Genomic DNA, 15822 nt, shown 5'->3' with positions numbered 1-15822 from the left:
TTTTTTTTTAAAGACAGGACCAAACCTTTTATCTAATCTAGGCCCTCCTTGATCTAATCCCAATCTTCTCTGATGTCTTTTTTGCATAACTTGTTTCCTCACGCCCTGGGTTCCAATCACACCCTTCCCTGAACACTTCCCTACCTCAGTGCCTTGCTTATTGCTGTTCCTTTCACCTGGAATGTCCTTCTAACACTGTGACTGACGGGCATCTTGCCCATCCTTCAGACCAGCTCATGCCATCCTCCCTAACCAGTCCACTTGTCCCCTGTCTTGCCCTACCTTGCTTTCTAAAGTCCTGACCTTCCCTTTTGTTTTCCATTCCTCTATTTTTAAATTTATAGCAATTTTACATTCCTCCTTACAGTGATTTGTGTTCATGTCTTTGCTCTGTTATCAGACTACCTTGAAGGCAAAACCTGAATTTGTTTTGATCCTTTATAGAATTGAATAGAATTTAGACTATAGGCTCAAGGTGGCTCATTTCACTCAAACTAAGCCACAAAAACCTTTCAGTTGTCACCTTTCAGGGGGAAAACCGGGTGACAGGCATATATAACTTGTCAGAGAAAAATAATCAACACCATGGACATAGTTAAAAGATGATTCTATTTAGGAGTGTCCAGGTTTTCTGATTCTTGCTGGAAGAAGGCAGGGGTTCACCTTGCTTCTGCTTTTTCCCCCACATCTGCTTTTTCTCACAGTTGGTCTTCTTGGTGGCTGCTGCTATCCCCCTCAGTAAACATTACATGCCTGCTGTACAGAATTCAGACATCCTGCTCAGGGCTGCAGAGAACAGGGATGAGGGAAAGAAGCACTTCTTTGTATGATTTTGAGGGTAGACTACCATTAGAGTGGAAGTTACTCAGGAGTATACTGTGTGTGATACAAGATTCGTGGACACTTGCTTTGTCTTAGAAGATCTTCTGAACCCTGTGCTCTTTAGAATGCCTTTGGGTGCCCTGGTCCTTCATTCTTGGTTCCTGCTGGATCCAACTGATTTTTGCAGCTATTTTTTTTTTTTTTTTTTTTTATTAACAAGAACTTCAGAGTTGCAAAGTAGCTTTCACACAGTCACAGGCTCCTGTTTTTGTCTTTAAACCGTGGGCAGCTGACTTTCTCTGACTTGTTTGTGTTACCTTGTCTACTCTGACGTGCCTGATGATGCCGTGTAAATTCTAACAACACTAAAACCTTTTTCATCAAAGCTTGTCAGCTTGAACTGTTACAGGGAGAAAAGTGCCAGGGTGGGTGTAAAGGTAGAAGCCTCAGAAGTGCTTACCTTCCTGCTTTCCTTCCCCCCCCATCCCTCCCCCTTCTTCCTGGTTGCTGATGTTGATAATACATAGTTATGTCCTTTGGACTGTTAGCCTAAATAGAAGTTCAGGATCTTAATAGTGAGCGGTGACCTTGTCTCTCTCAGGCACTTAACGATGCCAAGCGGGAACTTCGATTTCTTTTGGTTTATCTTCATGGAGATGACCACCAGGACTCCGATGAGTTCTGTCGGTAAGTAAGTGAGTCATTTTCTTTCTTTTCTGACACTTTATAGTTGGCAAGCTGTTCTTACGTTGTTTTCATCCTGTTCCATAGCAACACTCTCTGTGCACCTGAAGTTGTCACACTAATAAACAGCAGGATGCTCTTTTGGGCTTGTTCCACAAACAAACCTGAGGGGTACAGGGGTAAGTGGTGTTTCTCTTGCCTCATTGAGCGTATCAGAATATCCTTGGGGAGGTCTGGAAAAATATGCCATGCCATTTCTTGGCTGATTATTTTGTGGTAAACATAATACTAGTTGTAGTTTTTATTTATATCACTTAATTTGGTCAGTAGTCCTGAGAGATGAAGGTTGTATTGTTTCTTTGATTATATGAAACAATTTCAGAGGCTAACATAAGACAGATCCAAGAGCATACAGTCAGCACGTTTTGAAGCATGATCGGGATTGACAGACTTTAAGGCCCATTTTTGTTTTGTTTTGTTTTTTTTTTTTTTTTTTTTTTTTTTTTTTTTTTTGGTTTTTCGAGACAGGGTTTCTCTGTTGTTTTGTTTTTTGAGACAGGGTTTCTCTGTGTGGTTTTTGGTGCCTGTCCTGGATCTCACTCTGTAGCTCAGGCTGGCCTCGAACTCACAGAGATCTGCCTGCCTCTGCCTCCCAAGTGCTGGGATGAAAGGCGTGTGCCACTGCCACCCAGCCTTGCATCTTAGTTCTTAATCTTTACTCCTAAGTGTTTTGTGACCATTTGGCATGTCCTGCAGTCTGTGTTTTGCCATTCTATTATGGCTCTGTAGAGCTAGCAGATAAATGGCACAAAGGGTACTTTTTGTAGAAAGTTATAAAATTTCTTCTTTCATAACATAAGGACATAGATGCAAGTGTATTATAGTAAAATTTTGGCTATTTCCAGACCAACTTTCTTACTTTATTTGGATCAGAAAAACTAGCCCTGTTAAGGGAAGAAAAAAAAGATTAGGAAAATGAGGTACGGCCTCAATTAGATGAGGAGGAAAAGACAGAGCATATGTAGTGTGTAGAAACCATGACAATAGCCGTGTGGTGGTGGTGCATGCCTTTAATCCCAGCACTTGGGAGACAGAGGCAGGTGGATCTCTGACTCGAGGCCAGCCTGGTCTACAGAATGAGTTCCAGGGCTGTTACACAGAGAAACTCTGTCTCAAAAAAACCAAAAAAATTTAAAAAAAGAAATCATGACCAACAGCATGCAGCTGAGAACTGCAGCCTTGTCTCCTTTTGGCTTTGACCCTTCGTTGATATTTGGAGAAATTATAACTTAAGCAGTAGCTGGTTCTTTGTCGAGCCTTCTTCCATTCAATAGACATGGTCTTAGAACCTTGCAACCTTTCCCAGCGTGATAACAACTCATCAGAAAGGGTTGTCCTGTTCCAATCACTCACCTCAGTTTAAGAATCCAAACACGTGACAGAAAAGGTGAAGAAGCCAGGCAGGGCTAGCTAGAGGACTCAGTTGGAACAGGCACTTGCCATCAAGCTTGACAAGCTGAGTTTGTTCATCCTACATGGAGGAAGGAGAGAACCAACTCCAGAAAGCTGTCCTCTGATCTCTGCACATGCCTGTAGAGAAAAACAAACAAACAAACAAAAACAGTAGAGGAGCTGGAGAGATGGCTCAGTGGTTAAGAGCACTGGCTGCTCTTCCAGAGGACCTAGTTCAATTTCCAGCACCCACATGGCAGCTCACAACTGTCTGTAACTCTAGTTCCAGGGGATCTGACACCTTCTTCCAGGCTTCACAAGTACCATTTATTTGTGCATGTGGTGCACATAAATACATGGAGACAAAACACTGATATACATAAAAAAGAAATAAATCTTTAAGTGTATTTTCAGCAGCTATTATAAAAAAGAAAAAGAAGCCAGTAGAAAAAGAAATAGGCAGAGAAGAAATGACACCTTTCTTTTTTCCCAGCCAAGATTAAAGCATTCCGTCACTCAGTATGCAAAGTCAGAAGGTTGATCTGTTTCTTCCCCAAGTCTTACCCTGGTCTCTTGGGTCTGTCAGTCTCACAGGCTTTGCGAGAGAATACCTATCCGTTCCTGGCTGTGATCATGTTGAAAGATCGCCGAATGACTGTGGTGGGACGGCTGGAAGGCCTCATTCAACCCGATGACCTCATCAACCAGCTGACATTTATTATGGATGCAAACCAGACTTACCTGGTATCAGAACGCCTGGAAAGGTACCAGGGAGTTCCTTTCTAAAAAGAGACAGATGTGTTTGAAGTGCTGGCCTCGGGCTCCACAAACTTCTTTCCCTTGTCCTAGGCACTTTAAAAGCCTTTGCTTCATGTTGAAGAATATCTTAGAATGCTGAACATTATAGAAAGAACTTAATGTGAAAAAGGTGGACTGGTTATAACTCCTCCCCTATTACGTGAATTATGTACAACAATTACAGAAAATTTGAAATGGGAAAGTCAAAGACACTGGGAATCAGTCATAATTCTAGGGTACTTTTAATTTTGTAGACACTTGTGCACACCTCTGTCTGCTTCCCTTGCCATACTCAGAACATCACTTCTGGTTCCAGCTGTGTAAGTGGTTCCGCAGCGGTGGACTACAGCTGGGTGTCTGCTTAATCAGTTCACTTCCCACCCTCTTGTCGAGCCCAAGCCTCAAGGCTGTCACCTTTCTCCTCTCTCACTGTAGACGCCAGTTGCAACTCCTGCATTGTTTTGCATGTACTTTTAGAACCATATATCAAGGCTCCCACAGCTTGCACTTTGATTAATTTACTCAAGCAGTTCAGCAAACTCTGGAAGCACTTAGCTTCACTTGTTTCAGCTCTCAGGCAGTGTTTAAATTACGTCCTTCCAGGATCTAGTGCAGACTTCATTGCATGAGCATGATAAAGGCATAAACAACCATCAGAAGGTACTGAGGAGTTGACTATCCATAAAATGCTGTCTTTGCAAGTACTGGAACTTAAGTTCAGATTCTCAGCACTCACATGAAAAGCTAGGTACAGCTGCAGTCCCAATGCTGAGCAGACTGGAAATAGGAGGATCCTTGAGGTCTAGCCAGTGAGCAAGCTTCAGATTCATTGAAAGACTTTGTCTTAAGAAATAAGATAAGCCAGGTGGTGGTGGCAGCAGCGCACGTCTTTAATCCCAGCACTGGGGAGGCAGAGGCAGGCAGATCTCTGTGAGTTCAGGGCTAGCCTGGTCTACAGACTGAGTTCTGGGACACCCAAAGATACACACAGGAAACCCTGTCTTCAAACACAGACACACACACACACACACACACACACACACACACACACACACACACACAAAAGAGGGCCTGGAGAGATGGCTCAGCAGTTGAGACCATGCACTTCTCTTATAGAGGACCCTATTTCAAGTCCCAGCACTTAAGACAGTCAGCTCATAACTACAGCTTTACTCCTTAAAGGGCACCTTTGTACACGTTCACACACACACAATTTTGTTTTGTTTTTCTTCTAGACAGGGTTTCTTTGTGTAGGCCTGGCTGTTCTGGAACTAGCTCTGTAGACCACACTAGCCTTGAACTCACAGAGATCTGCCTGCCTCTGCTTCCCAAGTGCTGTAATTAAAGGTGTGTGCCACCACCGCCCGGCCAACACACACAATTTAAAAAATAAGAATAAATTTTTTTTTTCAAGGTTGAGGGCCAGCCAGGTGGCACTTGTTTTTAAGTCTGAGTCCTCAGGACCCACATGGTGGAAGGAAAGCGCTGACCCCAGTGTCCTCTGACCTCCACATTGTGCTGTGGGGTGCTCACTCCATCCCTGTAACATGTGCAAATAAATACATGTAGGAGAAAACATGCAGAAGCCTGAAACTGGCCAAAGTGTGGAGAATAGTGCTGATGACGTGCTTGGCTCTCAAGTGGAAGAGCTGTAACCATGCCCTTCAGGGCTCAGGGAATACCCGGGAAGTAGGCGCAGAAAGGAAGTCAAAGCCGGGGCGTGAAGAGACGTCGTCTGGACACAGCCCAGCCGTTGCACTCCTCAACTCACTGCAGCTGTGTGACCGGCTCGTCAGCACGTCATCCTGGGTGGGCCTCATAGGCCGCAGCCCTCCCTGAGGGTCTGTGCCTCAGTGGTTGTTGGGGGTAGCACTGATTAAGTCGTCCATGCTTCCATAAATAACCTCCCAACTACCCTCTGGCAAGAAACTGAACTCAGTGGCCACATACAGAAAGACGGTCGAGAGGACTTGTTGAGAAGGTCAGTGGAAAGGGAGGGGATGAGAGGGGATGGAAGTTGGAAGATGAATGAAGGTCACTGTGTAAATGATGAGATTGTCCAACAGTAAGTGGAGAGCAGTGAAGTAGCTCAGCAGGTAAAGGGACTGTCTGTCAGGCAGATTCTGGTCCTGACCGAATCCCTCATGAGGCTGGCCACTGAGGAAGGGTGTGGCTCTTTCAGACTCTGCTCTGCTTCAGAAATACCTTTGCGGAGCAGCATGTTCACCTTGCCACCAAATCTGCAGTGTAAGAGAAGATTGAGCTGGGCGGTGGTGGCGCACGCCTTTCATCCCAGCACTTGGGAGGCAGAGCCAGGCGGATCTCTGTGAGTTCGAGGCCAGCCTGGACTACAGAGTGAGTTCTAGGAAAGGCGCAAAGCTACACAGAGAAACCCTGTCTCGAAAAAAAAAAAGAGAAGATACACTGGGAATGTAGCTGAGCTAGTAGAGTGTCTCCCTGGCATGCACAACCCCGAGTTCGATTCTACCTGGAATCCTAACCCTTGGGAAAGGCGTCAGAAGTTTAAGGTCACCCTTGACTAAATACGTAGTGAGTTTTGAGAGCACCCTGAGGTGTGTAAGATCCTGTGTCTTAGCCAGGGTTTCCATCACTGTGGTGAAACACCATGACCAAAGGCACGATGGGGAGGAGAGGGATTATTTTGCTTAGAGTTCCACATCACAGTTCATCATCCAAGGAAGTCAGAGCAGGAACTCAAACAGGGCAGGAACCGGAGGCAGGAGCTGGTGCAGAGGCCATGGACAAGTGCTGCTACCTGCTTGCTCAGCCTGCTTTCTTATGGAAACCAGAACCACTAGCCCAGAGGTGGCCCCACCCATAATGCACTGGGCCCTCTCCCTCAATCACTAAGAAATGCCTTTGAGCCAGGCACTCTCCCAGGTGTGTCTCACTCTTCTCAGGTAACTCAGCTTGAGTCAGATTGACAAGTAAATAAGTAGCAGCAACCAGGACACTGTCTCAGAAAAAAACCTTTTTAAATAAAATAAAAACCAGGAGCTGGGCATGGTGGGCATGTCTCTAATCTCAGTACTTGAAAGGCTGAAGCAGGAAGATCTCAAGCGAGGGGCCAACCTTCAAGACAAGGGAAGTGGGAGAAACACAGTCAAGAAATGTACTTGCCTAGCACACCAATGGCCCTGGGTTCTATCCCTAGAGCGAAGAGGGAGCGGGAGGAGGAAGACAGGCTAGAAAACAGCTTTGTGAAGTGGGGTTTGTTGGTGGGGTTTTGATCTGTCCTCAGGGAAGAAAGGAACCAGACCCAAGTGCTGAGACAACAACAGGATGAAGCCTACCTGGCTTCCCTCAGGGCAGACCAGGAGAAAGAAAGGAAGAAGAGAGAGGAACGAGAGAGGAAGCGCCGGAAGGAGGAGGAGGTGCAGCAGCAGAAGCTGGCAGAGGAGAGAAGGCGGCAGGTGAGCCCTGTCTCTGTCCTTGTCATTCCCAGCATGCTGAGACCTTGTCACTCAGGGCTCTGTGTGTGAGGCCGGAGTTGTGTTGGGATTGTGGGTGACTTGTTTCTCACCTCATTGGTTCTCGGTATCAGTGTCAGCAGACAGGCATTTTGCTCACGGTGTTATTTCACTGTGTATTGCCACTTGCTTACAGCCAGGATCCTTTTTCCTCTAAATAATCAAATGCCTAAACATAGTCAGCAATACAGGTGGTACAGTGAAGTTGTTCCTCATTTCTTGCCAAGTAGGTTTTTTGGGGGTGGTTGATTTATAATTTTATCCAGCCAGGTGTAGTGGTGCACGCCTTCAATCCCATCGCTCGGAAAGCAGAGGCAGATGGATCTCTGTCAATTTGAGGCCAGCCTGATCTACATAACAAGTTCTAGGCCAGCCAGGGTTACATAATGAGACCCTGCCTCAATCAAACAGTCAGTCAGTCAATGAGATTTTGTCGATGTGTATATGTGATGTGTGAGTGCTGGTACACAATGCCACAGGGCTTCCGTGAAGGTCAGAAGACAATTTGGGGACTCTCTCTCTCTCTCTCCTTCCACCCTCAACACGGTTTCTGAGGATGGAACTCGGGTCTTCTTTAGGCTTGTACCTTTAGGGCTCAAGTACTTTTACCTGATGAGCTATCCTGCCAGCCCCCACAAGAGTTTCCTTATAGTAATTGTTCATTAATTTTTCTTCCTGGTGCACAATAAACCTACATGGCCATTGTATCCTGGTTTCTTGTTTCCCTGTTTAAGCCAAATCCTTACCTTTGTTTTGTGTCTTTCTAGAACTTACAGGAGGAAAAAGAAAGAAAGTTGGAATGCCTGCCTCCTGAGCCATCCCCGGATGATCCTGAAAGTGTCAAGATCATTTTCAAGTTACCCAATGATTCCAGAGTAGAGAGACGATTCCATTTTTCACAGTCTCTAACAGTAAGGATTACTGATGATAAGGAGCCAGATGATATATGTAGATTTAGGCTGTAGATGTGTGTTTGTGTATGTGTACCATGGTGTGCATATGGAGGTCCAGAGGACAAGTCATGGGAGTCCAGTGTCCTGGGTGTGGGTCCTTGGGATGGGGTCTTGTGGCTTGGCAGAAAGAACCCTTACCTACTGAGCCCTTTGATGTGGCTCCTCCCCACCCCTTAACTTTAAACTGAAAATACATTGTGTTCTGAACTAGACACACTTGTGGTCAGTACAGAAAATAAGACTCGCCGGGCGGTGGTGGCGCACGCCTTTAATCCCAGCACTCGGGAGGCAGAGCCAGGCGGATCTCTGTGAGTTCGAGGCCAGCCTGGTCTCCAAAGCGAGTTCCAGGAAAGGCGCAAAGCTACACAGAGAAACCCTGTCTCGAAAAACAAAAAAAAAACAAAAAAACAAAAAAAGAAAATAAGACTCAAAGGACTAAACAGAATGAAAACGAGGCGGTGGCTTGGAAGAGAAGCAGATAGCTCCACTTATGTGTTTACTTATATTGAGAGTAAAGCATTCACACCTCTGATTCTTTGGGTTTTATTTTTAGTGCTGGGGATGGAATTAAGGGTCTCCCAGATGCTAGGCAAACATTCCAACATTGAGCTACATCTCCAGCCCTGGATTTTTTTTTTTTTAAATAAGATTTATGTATTTTATGTATATGTATGTATGTTGGTTTGTTTTTCGAGACAGGGTTTCGTTTGTAGCTTTGGCTGTCCTGGAACTCACTCTGTAGACCAGGCAGGCCTTGAACTCAGAGAGATCTGCTTGCCTTTGCCTCCCTAGTGCTGGGATTAATGTTTTATCTGTACACCAGAAGAGGGTATGAGATTCCATGAGAATTACATGAGACTACAGTCAGATGGTTGTGAGCCCCACCATGTATGTGCTAGGAATTAAACTAAAGATCTCAGAAGAGCAGCCAGTTCTTTTAATTCCGCTAAGCCTGGGAATTTTTATTTAGGTAACATAAATGTGCCTCTGTCTCTGAGTTTGAGTTCAACCTGGTCTACTTACTGAATTTTCAGCTAGTCACAGACAGCACAATGAGACCCTGTCTTGAAGGGGGAAAAAGAAAAAAAAGGCTAAACCACAGGGGAAAACCATCCCTAGATCCTATGGGTGGTCCAGAAAGCAGCAGCTGGAGCTGCTCAGTTATTAAAAGCACTTCCTGCTCATCCGGAGAACCTGAGTTTGGTTCTCAGCACCCACTTGAGGTGGTTCACAACCACCTGTAACTCAAGCTCCCATGGCCTCCATGGGCCTTGCTCTCATGTGTACATACCCCCCCAGAACCAACCCCCATCCCCTGACAACCATATACACATAATTTTTAAGACATTTTTAAAGCAGTTGACTTCCTTTCAAATGTAAAGGAGATCCAGCTGCTACTCAGCTCATTTTCATCACAGAAAGAAAAGAATGCTTGGAGTGGTGGCACATAGCTGTAATTGCTACTTTGGGAAGTGGAAACAGAAGGATCAGGAGTTCAAGGCCAGCCTTGTCTATATACCAAGTTCACAACCAGCCTGGGCTACCTAAAACTCAAAAATAAGGGCCAATGAGGTAGCTTAGTGCTTAAGGTGCTTGCCACCAAGCCTGATAACCTTAGTTCAAACAAACAAACAAACAAACAAAATCCCCAAAACAGTAACTTGTATAATATTATCAGTTAAATAGGTATAAGTACTTTAAACAATTTAAAGGATACAGAAGAATGCTTGAGATATATCTGAGTGTCTGATGATTTTGGCTTAGGGGAGCGATCCTGAAACTGTTATCCTGCATGGTATTGAGGGATGAGTGTATAAATTTTTGTAATATGTCAATTAAATTTTCTGATTTTGAAGTCATTTAAAGTGTAACAAAATAATGTCTTCTGGGGTAATGGGACACCAGGTTGACAGACCTCTTAAGACTACCTCAAAGAGAAATATATTTTGTATACTACACTTGTAGCTTTTCTGTAACTGTGGTTATTTCTGAGTACATATTGTTTACTTTGCTGGGTGTAATTGCCCCATGCTGGTACATGCCTGTGGTCTCAGCACTGGAAGTAGCAGAAGAGGCAAGTCGATCTCTGAATTTAAGGTCAACCTGGTCTACATTGTGAGATTTTCAAATAAACAAATGAATAAACTTAAAATGGTTTATCTTTACTTAAAGACAGATTCTCAAAGATAAAACATAATTCAGAGGACTAGTGATAGGCTTGTGTGAATTTTTTTGAGCCAGGGTCTCTATATAGCCCTGGCTGTCCTGGAAATCACTATGTAGACCAGGCTGGCTTCAAACTCAGAGATCTGCCTGCCTCTGCCTCCCAAGTGCTAGGATTAAAGTCGTATGTCACTACTGCCTGGCTCCTTGTGAATTCTTAAAAAGAGCAAACACAGTTTTTTTTCCAGTGAACATACATTCAATTCCATTGTAATATGACTACTACTGGGTCATCATGGGGAAGGTTGGGGACACCTGACTTCACAGTGTGTCTCCTCACTGTATTGTTTTCTGTGTGGCATCTACAGGTCATCCATGACTTCTTATTCTCCTTGAAGGAAAGCCCTGAGAAGTTCCAGATTGAAGCCAATTTCCCAAGACGGGTCCTGCCCTGTGTCCCTTCAGAGGAATGGCCCAACCCCCCCACACTGCAGGAGGCGGGACTCAGCCACACAGAGGTTCTCTTTGTTCAGGACCTGACAGACGAATGACAGTTTGATGCCTCCTCCCTCCCACCCCAATCCCTAAAAGTAATGGAAAAACAAAAAGAGAGAACAAGAGATAAATTCATATTATTATTATTATAATACAATATTTTTTTGAAGAAAACTGCTGCATCCTAAGGAAGGATCAGAAACCATGCTGCCTGCAAGAGTCACAGCCTGTGTGCGTGTGCAAGGCCAGCAATGAACACACCTGCTCGGCAGACTTACCTTCTCACAGCCTCTACCACACATCTTCCAGTGAAGAGACTTCTCCTCTAACCCATCCATTGTCCAAGTGGGGAAGGAGACATTCCCACTGTCTCTCATTCATTCTTGCTTTTCTAGAAAATACAAATGGAAACCTCCGTCAACCAGCTACAGCAGCATCTCCTGAATAAGAGGGGAAGCCAGTATGGAACAGACGAGCAGACTGCCCGCAGTTTACGAATAACTTTGTTTCTGTTTGTTTTGTAACGATAATGACCAAAGGAATGAGGCTGACTTAGGTGTATTTTTTTTTCCTTAAATTTATTTGATAAAGAGCCAGTGCCGTGGGTTCCTTAGCCCAAGGTAGTGTAATAAAGGTGCCCTGGGCTAATTTGCGCTTATGTCTGCCATTGCCCCTCTCATATTCCCAGAGAGGTCATTTGTTTCGGTACAGTTCTGCCACTGTGTATACCATTTGGAGCAGTGAGAAGAATTCTGGGTTCGTGACCCACAAAGGCTGTGTGTGTACAGTTTATACCTGTGTGTGGGGTGTGTGCTCACCTTGACACACAACTGCAGCTTTTCCATGGCATTTGTACCAGGTGGTGGTGAAGGGCTCTGGTTCTTCTCTGCACATGCTACTCTTCCCAGCTTTCCTAACTTGTCAAGCTTGGTGCCTTCCCAAAGGACTAGTGGGACCCACCCTTGGGCCCACCGTTCCACCTGCGGGTGCCCGTCCTGTTTGAGTGCAAGTGTGGTAATGACGTTTTAAACGTGGAGCCATAGCCGGCGTGGTGGTACACACTTCAAGTCCTAGCACTGGGAGACAGAGGAAGTGAGATCTCTGATTTTCAGGCCAGCCAGAGCTACATAATGAGACCCTGTCTCGAAACAAGGGGAAATGAGATTCCCAGCCTGTGTAAGTTGTCGGAAGGCACATTTCACTTTCTGATGAGGCCACTTAGCAGAGGCAGCTCTTAGCCTTTCTCCTTTGCCGTGGTGAAGCAATGGGAGCTTTTTCCTCTAAATGTCTCATCTGTGGTTGAGTTCATGGTAGTGGGTACATGGTTAGGCCATGCATTAACACACACTGGTGTGCACTGACAAGTTTTCCAAAGTGTGGACTAGCTAGACTGACACAGGCTTCACACTGCCACCCTTTGAATTGACTGTAGTCATTAGTATACCCTGAGGCAAGGCATTCCAGTCGAGAAAGCATAGCTTGTGTTGGCCACCTCCAGAAGCCCCTCTTAACTAAAGCCACTGCTCTCTGTGACAGTGTGCTCCTGCTCTCTGTAGCTTTCCACTGTTAAAATAAACGTGGTGAGGATGCCTCATGGAGTCCTTTGGAAAACCTGAGAATGTCTGTCCTGTGGCCGTAGTGCAGGGCTCGAAATTCTACCTTAGGAAATGTTAGCTCTACTGACTGGCTGCCAGGGTGGGTGAGAAACCACACCTGATGCCAAACAGCAGTGATGGGCCTAGATGGCCCTGAAGTGGAGTCTTCTCAATGACAGCTACTCAGAGGGACTTTTTCACCTGGAGCCTCTCTCCCAGTGTGTAGTCTATCTGCCTGGCACACAGGCAGGTGTACTGTGGAAGTCTTGCTCACACCTACTTGAGGAAGTTCTGATCCCCCCCCCTTAATCTCATTCTGTAGTGTGTGCATTTTATGCTTCTCACCTTTTGAGAGCTACAAAAAGATACTAGAGGGTGGAATAAAAGCAGGGGACCTCTGAGGACAGACAGCCTGTTCGTGGACTGGAGGCTTTGTATGAAGTGCCTGCCCAACTGTTGTCATCTCACCTCCCCTTAGCTTTTTCCTCAGCTTTGGTGGCCCAGGCTGGCCTTGAGCTCGTACCCTCCTGCTTCCTGCTCTCATGTGGCACGGTCATGGGTGTGCACCACCACACCAGGCTCTATAGTAGCTGTTGAACAGTTCCATTTTCTTGCTGCCCCTAGTTCTGCTGTCTGGGTGGCAGTTCCCCCTTTCCTAGGTGAAATATGAATTTGACATAGTGTCCCTCATGCCAGTACAGTCTGTGACTCCCTAAGACCTGTGAGCCTTTGCTGGTGTCTAAATTGCAAGTCATGGATGATAGAAGCACTTATTTCAAGTTCTGTCCCTTGCTCCCCACGGAAGTTGTCTCAGCTGAATGGCCATGGGGATGACCAGGCAGTGGTGCCTGAGTGAGCTGAAGTTTTGCAGCCTCAGTGGGTCCTGTGTGGTCTTCCTCTGCTGAGTTGTCTGCAGCATATAGGTTTGTTTTTGTTTTTTCTCCTTGCTTGCTTCCACATGAGGTAATAGAGAAGAGACGGCAAGAGAGTTCCTGTCTCTTTAAAACTAGAGTCTCCAACTGATCAGCTATTATGAAAATTGCTAATGGTGCCAAGGCCAACTTTCGAAAGAGTTGCAGAAATGGACTGAGAAGGAGCAGTATCCCCCAGAACACAAAGTCAGGGTGTCACTCGGTGCTGAACAGGGACCGCCACCTTACAGCTGGTTGGGTTTTCTGTTGGTCTGGGGGAGATTCTGACTTGAGAAGAACACAGCAACAATATCCATCCACAAAGGATGCAGTGCCCCATCCTGTGCTGCCCCTGAGTAGTTAACAATTTCCTGAAGAAATCTAGTGTACTTCAAATTTTTTTCATAAAGGTTTACATTGTATTGTAGGTTAACATTAAACGTTTTATAACAAAAAAATTATACAACCAGCTGTGGGTCTTTCTGTCTAGAAACTTTCCCATGTGAAGGAAACGGGAAAGGCAATGTGGAGAAGAATCAGGGGAGAATCCTGGAGTTAAAATAGACCTCACACAGATACACTGTATCCCTGTGAGAAACAGCTAACTAGCTTTGTGTAGGAAGAGGGGCCTGACATGGGATCAGGTTCAGCTGTCATTGATCAGCTTTGTGACTTCAGGCAGCTGCAGTTTTTCCAATTGTAAACGAAGCTAACGACCGGCTTGCCTTGGGAGAAGTTTGAAAGAGTAAATGAAAATTTAGTGTTTTCTCCCTGTCCCACAGGAATGTATTTTGAAGGAGCATTGTCACGCAAGAGTAAGCTGTCTGTTCCTGTAAGCAGAGCTGTTCTCACCGAAGTATCTAGCAAAGAACTTGGGGGAGTCACATCCAGGGATGACTTTTGCGCCTGTTTTCATCCAAGCCCCAGCCTTTCTCTTCCCTGCCCTTTCCTGGTACAGAGAACTCATCCGAGAATTCCATGGATTCTTGTCACTCTCAGCCCACTCTTTTGGGTCTCCAACAATGAGGGAGGAGAGCTTCATTTTTTTTTTTAACCTTTATTTTTATGTGTATGGGTGTTTTGCCTGCATTTATATCTGCATCACATGTGTATAGAGCTGCATCTTTTTTTTTTTTTTCCGTTTTTTTCGAGACAGGGTTTCTCTGTGTAGCTTTGGTGCCTGTCCTAGATCTTACTCTGTAGACCAGGCTGGCCTTGAACTCACCGAGATCTGCCTGCCACTGCCTCCCGAGTGCTGGGATTAAAGGCATGCGCCACCACCGCCCAGCCAGCTCCGTCTTTTTTTGTTGTTGTTGTTTTTTGTTTTTGTTTTTCGAGACAGGGTTTCTCTGTGTAGCTTTGCGCCTTTCCTGGAACTCACTTGGTAGCCCAGGCTGACCTCGAACTCACAGAGATCCGCCTGCCTCTGCCTCCCGAGTGCTGGGATTAAAGGCGTGTGCCACCACCGCCCGGCCAGCTCCGTCTTTTTAAAGTACAAAGTAAGTATAAACTTAACCTCTGCCCAGACAGTCTGCAAGAGTTTATTCACCTAAGGTCAGAAGATATAACAATTTAAACTCTAGTGCCAGACACAAGTGGTTTAAAGTCCTGGCTTTGGCAGTGGTTCTGGTCATGTGACTTCTGTTCTTTAGGCCAAGGTTTCAGCTATAAAGTGGACTGGCTGTAGCATTTTATTTCTTGAGACAGGGTCTCCCTGTGTAGCCTTGGCTGACCTGGAACTGGCTATGTAGCCCTGGCCTTGAACTCAGAAGAACGAGTGCTGGTTTTAAAGGCATGCACCACCATGCCTGGCCTGGCTGTAGCATTTTAGCATGATTGAGTGAACGGCTACGTGTTGTACAGCAGGTGTTTGCTAAATACCCGGATCGTGTTTTCAGCAATGTGTAGTTTGCTCGGTGAAGGTTTGCCTGGGTGGGCTGGAGTACAGCTCAATAGCAGACTACTGGCCCAGTGTGCGTGGAGGTCTGAGGTCTCGTCCTAGACTTGTAAAAACAACAAAAACTCACCCAAGTATGAATAAGGGGTTGGGGTAAAGTGGGGCTTTGCTTATTGGCAGGTAGTGCCTGGCTCTGACATACCTCATTTGCAGCACATTTGGAACTGTGTGCTTAAAAACAACAAAAACATAGATTTTCATTTATTTTGAGAATCAAGGGCTAACATGGAGTCAGTTCTCTCCTTCACCATGTGGGTCCTAGGGATCGAACTCTAATTGTCAAGGTTGGCAGCAAGCACCTCTCTACCTGCCGAGCCTTGCCCCGGTCCTGTGCTCTCTAACCCCTGTTAGAACCCCTTCCACACCCTCTGAGCTCAGCTGCCATGCTTGATGAGCCTCCAGAACCCTTTTGCTAACTCTCAGGATGACACCCCAAAAATCCCAGGTTTCTTTTCTTTAAATTGAGGCTTGCAGCCAGGAGGTGGTGGCGCAGGCCTTTAA

At 45.6% G+C, this 15822-nt stretch overlaps 1 protein-coding gene across 2 annotated transcripts in view; it reads left to right on the top strand.

The window, feature by feature from the left end:
- Window positions 1–11516, top strand: part of Faf2 (Fas associated factor family member 2) — a 43863-nt gene extending 32347 nt beyond the window's left edge. For both annotated transcript variants that reach the window (XM_052727828.1, XM_052727827.1), the window contains exons 6-11: window positions 1424–1509; window positions 1594–1685; window positions 3545–3722; window positions 7019–7190; window positions 8015–8158; window positions 10732–11516. In XM_052727828.1, the coding sequence (XP_052583788.1) occupies window positions 1424–1509; window positions 1594–1685; window positions 3545–3722; window positions 7019–7190; window positions 8015–8158; window positions 10732–10914 (855 nt within the window). In that variant the 3' untranslated portion in view covers window positions 10915–11516. The remainder of the gene's footprint in view (window positions 1–1423; window positions 1510–1593; window positions 1686–3544; window positions 3723–7018; window positions 7191–8014; window positions 8159–10731) is intronic.
- Window positions 11517–15822: the final 4306 nt, after the last annotated feature.

The sequence above is a fragment of the Peromyscus californicus genome, unplaced genomic scaffold (assembly GCF_007827085.1).
Source record: "Peromyscus californicus insignis strain IS unplaced genomic scaffold, ASM782708v3 Scaffold_8__1_contigs__length_139910024, whole genome shotgun sequence".
Lineage (NCBI taxonomy): Eukaryota > Metazoa > Chordata > Mammalia > Rodentia > Cricetidae > Peromyscus > Peromyscus californicus.
This window is presented reverse-complemented; position numbering and strand designations above follow the sequence as displayed.